The sequence below is a fragment of the Thunnus thynnus genome, chromosome 11, assembly GCF_963924715.1.
Source record: "Thunnus thynnus chromosome 11, fThuThy2.1, whole genome shotgun sequence".
NCBI classification, from domain to species: Eukaryota; Metazoa; Chordata; class Actinopteri; order Scombriformes; family Scombridae; genus Thunnus; species Thunnus thynnus.
This window is the reverse complement of record NC_089527.1, coordinates 25,416,274-25,422,331: the sequence shown is the minus strand read 5'-3', so window position 1 is coordinate 25,422,331 and position 6,058 is coordinate 25,416,274. Positions and strand designations below refer to the sequence as shown.

Sequence of the window (6,058 nt, the reverse complement as noted above, 5' to 3'; positions counted from 1 at the left end):
AATGTAAAGTGTATGTTATTTTATGTTATGTGTAAATACAATAAACATATTTGGGAAAAAATAATTGCGCATTTGTACCTTTGCATATCCCTTACTTTATCCTCTAAACATATTACAGTATGTCTTGACTTTCTAAAACTGCTTTGATAATAATCCTTTAGCTTCTAAAAAACACGTTAATCATTGATTTATCTTTTTTTTCCTACCAAGATAGATATATCGATAGACACTATATTTGCCTCCACTTCCCATCAGCCCCTGCGGTGATTTCTCCGGAAGAAAACCTTCGCTTTTCCCTTTGCACTTCCTCTTTCCGTCTACGGAGTTTAGGTAGGACGGCTTCGGTCTTATTCCCTTCACAAAATCTGCTTTAAATCATGATTTTAAGATGTCATCCGCTTTAAACTGACATTTCTAAATGTGTAGAAAATGTATAAAAACAACTCTTACTGAGTATTTTAGCGGCAGAAGTTGATATTAAAGTATTTTTGTAGTTCTGTCCAGCTCGTTGGTGACACGGCGTTTGTAACAGTAATGTGTAGCCGCTAAAAGGCCTCAAACGGAGCATATGTGTTAAATGTGAACCACTGACAGAAGCTAGAGAAAGCTTAATTTGTATTTAACTATCAAATTTGACAGCAAGTTCATCTGTGACTTTGTTAAAGTACCGAAACATTTACTAAACTGTTAACTGTTAACGCCGGCTAGCATGCTAACTAGCAGTAGCTGACACACATTCGCTATTTATACTACATTTAAACCACTGTGTGTACTAGTTATATCTTATATATTGTGTTCACACTCATACTTCTGTCTATAGTGTTTATATATGATCTATAGTGTGTTCATCGTATTCTGATAAGACATCGAGCTGTTTACTCTGCATTTCCTAGCGTGTATACTTCATACTGCTAAGTTACTAGTGTTCACACTGTATATATCCAATTCATACCTACCCTTACTGTCTACTCTATTTAGTACTACACTGCACTTTACTACTACTTTTGCAGTTCTGGTTAGATGCTAAATTGCATTTTGTTGTCTCAGTACTTGAACTTTGTGCAATGACAAAGTTGAATCAAATTTAATTGTTGTGAACTTCCTGCTTCCCAAATCTTTTAAATCTATCAAACAAGGCCGTTTTAAATACAGACAGAATAATCCTATAAAAAGACGCCAGTCAGCCACTCAGTATCAGTTGTAGGACTCGGTCATCATACACATGTCTACTTAGTAAGTAATGTGATAAACTGTCCTGTGTTTCAGTTCACGATGGGACGTGTGATCAGGGGACAGAGAAAAGGTGCGGGCTCCGTGTTTAAAGCCCACGTCAAGCACAGGAAAGGTGCTGCTAAACTCCGTCACATTGACTTCGCTGAACGTCATGGTTACATCAAGGGGATTGTGAAGGTAAGTGATGATTTTGGGAAGCAGAGTGAACATCTTTCTGGTTGTGGGTGAGTGTACATTATAATGGTGGGTTACCCTCTCTCTCTCTCTCTCTCTCTCTCTCTCTCTCTCTCTCTCTTAGGATATCATCCATGACCCCGGCCGTGGTGCCCCCCTGGCCAAAGTAGCCTTCCGTGACCCCTACCGCTTCAAGAAGAGGACAGAGCTCTTCATTGCTGCTGAGGGCATCCACACTGGACAGTTCATCTACTGCGGCAAGAAGGGTAAGACGCTGAAAGTAGGCTGTTTAGGATTTAAGATTTCTTTGTCATTTCTCAGTACTCCCATACGTTGAAATGAAATTCTGTTCCTTCCAGACCAAAAACAGCGCACTTAAAGAATAAACAATATAAACGAACATAACTACTAAAAATATAAGACTACTAATAATGTTTCGCCAAACATATTAAAGTTTTAGAAAGATAAAGTAAAGGGATTACATAAACACACACAGCTACACAAAAGTATAAAAGCCTTTAAAATAGCAGCAGAGTTTGCAGAAAGGTGTTTACAGTTGTGAAAGTGACCGATGCAGTAGATACTGATATTGCATTTTAAGTCCATTTAGGATTCTTGTAACATGGATCTGATGAACTATGTAAACTAGCCTACATACATGTAAGCGCACATCCCACGTAGATTACACTGTTATAGTAATAATGATAATACATTTAATTTGTACCGCACTTTTCATTCGCAGTGAATCTCAAAGTGCTACAGCGTTAAAAACGTAAAGAAAATAACGAGTGAAGATGAAAAAGCCTTCCTGAATAGAAAGATCTTTTTTAGGTCAATTTTTTTTAAGAGTCGAGTGTCTGTGCTGCCCTCAGATGGTTAGGACGGCTGTTCCACTAGCGTGGTGAAGCAGAGCAGAAGGCTCGATCACCCATGGTGTGGGGGGGTACTAAGATCAGATCTGAGGGTGCGGGTGGAGGTTTGTGGTGTGATCAGTTCCTGTAGGTAGGGAGGCACATGTCTGTTGACAGATTTGTATGTGAGTAGCAGGACTTTGTGGTCAACCCTACCGAACGCTGTCTTTCTACTGTTAACCTCATTGTGATGAAAGAATAAGTAGTTGTGTCAGGATAACTTAGTATTACAAACAAGTGTGAAGTGTTTTGGTTTCTGATGAGGCTTTCAACATATTCCGTTACTCCAACTGGACGTCCTGGATCATATTCCACTGTCTCACCGCTATCTTAAACAATGCAGGGCTGTTTTTGGTCTGAATCCCCACTAACAGCTGACCCACAACACAGTACAAACAAAAAGCCCTTTTCAGACATGGAATATGCAGAAGTTATGGCTTTCGCTGTTTCAAACATACGTTAGTTATGCACATGTTCAAAGCTGACTGGACCATTACAGATGTAGTTGCAACGCTCGCACACAAATTGGCACCTGATATGGGAATGCTGGAGAACAATGGGATGAGTTGGAAAGTAAGATCAATTAATGGGTTTCAAACTTACTTTGCAGTAGAATATGATCTGTTGCTTAATGAATGAATGTGATGTTTCCAACCTAGTAAGACTGCAGAAATGACTTTAATGGAAAAGTAACTTTGGAGGCTCAATCAAACATTAGACCAACATGTAAGATTGGTGGCACATAAGGTACAACATGTAGAGTACAAATTAATAGTTCAGAACTGTAAGTATGGAAGACATTTGGGAACTCTAGTGTGAGAAATCAGGGTCAGACATGTTTGTCTGAGCCATTGTGGTGGTTTTAATTCACTGTTGATAAATCCTGAGTCCCACTTGGATCTTAAATGGAGAACTTTTGAGCTAGATTAGTTGCATCTCTGCCTCATTTTGCAGCATCTGCAGCAAAACTTTCTTCACTTCTTGCATCTTTCTATTAACCTTGGACACATTAATTTGGATCAAAATGTTTTTATTTGTATCTGCCTGCATGTTAACAGTTCACCTGCTTTTTAATGTACCAGCCTACAGCAAGAGGTGACATCAGAAGTATTGGAATAATGCTGACAAAGCAGGATGTGGTTCTTCATCTTGATAGAAATGTATTTTGGTTGTTAGTGGGTTTGACTAATTAGATACTGTGTGTGGAGCCGTTGTTTTACTCCAGCAGCTAACCATTTGTTCATCTTGTCTCCCACAGCTCAGCTGAACATTGGCAACGTCCTGCCCGTTGGCACAATGCCTGAGGGAACCATCATCTGCTGCCTGGAGGAGAAGCCCGGTGACAGAGGCAAGCTGGCCCGCGCTTCAGGAAACTACGCCACAGTCATCTCCCACAACCCCGAAACCAAGAAATCCAGAGTCAAGCTGCCCTCAGGCTCCAAGAAAGTGATCTCCTCTGCCAACAGAGCTGTCGTTGGTATGGACCCTTACTGCATTTTTAGAACTGTGTATTCTTTGATGTGAAATGTGTTGTGTAGTGATGCACAGTTAATTTGAATTTTGTGAATTGAATGTAGTTGCAGCAGTGCATGTTTTGACCAGCTCTGCCCTGTTTGTTAAAGGTGTGGTTGCTGGAGGTGGTCGTATTGACAAGCCCATCCTGAAGGCTGGTCGCGCTTACCACAAGTACAAGGCCAAGAGGAACTGCTGGCCACGTGTCCGTGGTGTGGCTATGAACGTAAGTGAACACGAAAGGATATTCTCTACGATGGCAGCTGAGTAAAACTTGCGGACATTCATGAATAATCGTGAGACTTTGTGCAAAGTCTCAGTTACTGAGTACTGTAAGGCCTGAGGTAGCGGTCAACACAGAGTGAGGAATAGTTAACAGTATTGAAAGATGAGATTGGGGACAGAAAGTAAGTGCGATTCACTAGGAGCATGTATGAACGCAGTAGAGCTGAGTAAGATTGTTAAATATCGATTCTGTTACATTGTGAATAGATATATCTGGGACTTGGCTTTTGTCATCTGTAGCTTCCATCAAACAGCCTTACGTGTAGGTCATGTCTTAGAGAGAGATTTAATTATGAGGGACTTAAATAATTAACTGTCTAATGAAGGATGAGGGAAATGTGTTAATGAGCTAAGAAAGTAGGAGTCTCAGTTGTGAGAACCTGCAGGAGAAATGAAGGGAGGGAAGGGATTTTCTGTTCTACAGGTGATGAAGTTTAAGCAACGTCTTGTAGTTCCTGCCTGGTTGCTCACATGTCCTCATCACGGTCATATTCTCTCCAAACGTGTGTTAATGTATCTAAGACACGTTATAGGAGTGTTTCAGAAAGTGCGCCGTCTCAGTAAAGCTCTTAAAAGCACCCGAGGATGTGTGTTGGTATAGTGGCCGCCTCAGACTGCTCATCTGAAATGAGGACTGGATCTTGATTCTACGTCACTAAACTTTTTCCTGACTGGATTGTGTTCGTCAACCCTTCACGTTCATGAAGTCCATATTAGTTTCTGAATCTGAAGCACTTTGTTGTGACCATCATGTTGTTTATATACAATGATCTTAACTAACCAAAAAACAGCGTTCAGGTGATGTCTTGGAGGACAAGACTGTAACGTCTTGGAAGGTGTTATACAGTTGTCAAAATGAAGAGCATTCTGCTGTATCGGTTAGTTTTCTTATATATTGTGTTGGGGTCAATCTCTGCACTCTGGAAATGAGGCAAAGTATTGAACAGGGAGTTGGAGGTGGAGTCTGGCTGCAACTTCAATAACATTTTAAGTTCCTCAAACTAATAACGTTGTTTTCTCTTCTCTCTCCGCAGCCTGTTGAGCATCCCTTCGGTGGTGGTAACCATCAGCATATTGGCAAACCCTCAACAATCAGGAGGGATGCACCTGCTGGTCGCAAGGTCGGTCTTATCGCTGCCCGTCGTACAGGCAGACTGCGTGGAACAAAGACCGTCCAGGAGAAGGAGAACTAAGCCTGACTTTCTTGATAATAAAATCTGTTCCAAAAGAATCTGTTCATTTGCTTCATTTGCGGGTCGTCACAGTTCAAATGTGGGACAGATGTAGTGGTAAAATACTCAACTAGATGATAAATGCATAAATTATCACAATAGTCTGTCATGGAAGACATTTTGACTCGTCACAGTAGAAAAAGCACAGGTGTAAATATTAATGGCTGAATTCCATGTAGCCACTTCAGTTTCAGGGTCCTGGTGCTGGTGCATACTGGTTTACTGGGACACTTCAACAGAACTGAGCCATCATTATCAACACCTGTGCTTTTCCTACTGTGATGACAAAATGCTGTGAAAAGGGTGGATTACAGTCTTGTCTGCCACTAACACCAAATGACATACTGGGACATTTTACACTTAATATAAAACATTAGGTGGTGGGTTTGTCAGCTGTACTGTGTCTTTTATAAATATCTGATGACAAAGATGAAAGGACTGATGAGAACATACTCTCTTAAACTAGACCATACCAGGCTAGCACTATATAAATAGAAGTATCAGTCTAATACAACAACCCTGCAAGAAATCAAACCTTAGTGAAGGTTATGTTCAGTTTTTGACTAAACTGATTAAGTAAATTGACTCAGTGGTTGTTTTGGAGGTGGTAGGTTGTGGAGCTGTATTGAGTTACACAGAGGTGTTTCTCAATATGTTTTAATTTGATAGAGAAAAGACCACTTACCTCTGACTAAATACTAAACACACTGT

General features: G+C 40.5%; 1 protein-coding gene across 1 annotated transcript; it reads left to right on the top strand.

The window, feature by feature from the left end:
- Positions 1-229: 229 nt before the first annotated feature.
- On the top strand, positions 230-5,346 carry rpl8 (ribosomal protein L8). Its single transcript, XM_067604097.1, has 6 exons — positions 230-330; positions 1,267-1,410; positions 1,532-1,673; positions 3,577-3,795; positions 3,941-4,056; positions 5,150-5,346. Exons 2-6 carry the CDS (start codon positions 1,273-1,275, stop codon positions 5,306-5,308), a joined length of 774 nt encoding a protein of 257 aa, XP_067460198.1. The 5' UTR covers positions 230-330; positions 1,267-1,272; the 3' UTR covers positions 5,309-5,346.
- Positions 5,347-6,058: the final 712 nt, after the last annotated feature.

Coding starts and splice junctions, on each gene's coding strand:
- rpl8 (XM_067604097.1), top strand. CDS start 1,273: ATGGGACGTGTGATCAGGGGACAGAGAAAAGGTGCGGGCTCCGTGTTT. Junction 1,411..1,531: donor ACATCAAGGGGATTGTGAAG/GTAAGTGATGAT, acceptor TCTCTCTCTTAG/GATATCATCCATGACCCCGG. Junction 3,796..3,940: donor TGCCAACAGAGCTGTCGTTG/GTATGGACCCTT, acceptor TGTTTGTTAAAG/GTGTGGTTGCTGGAGGTGGT.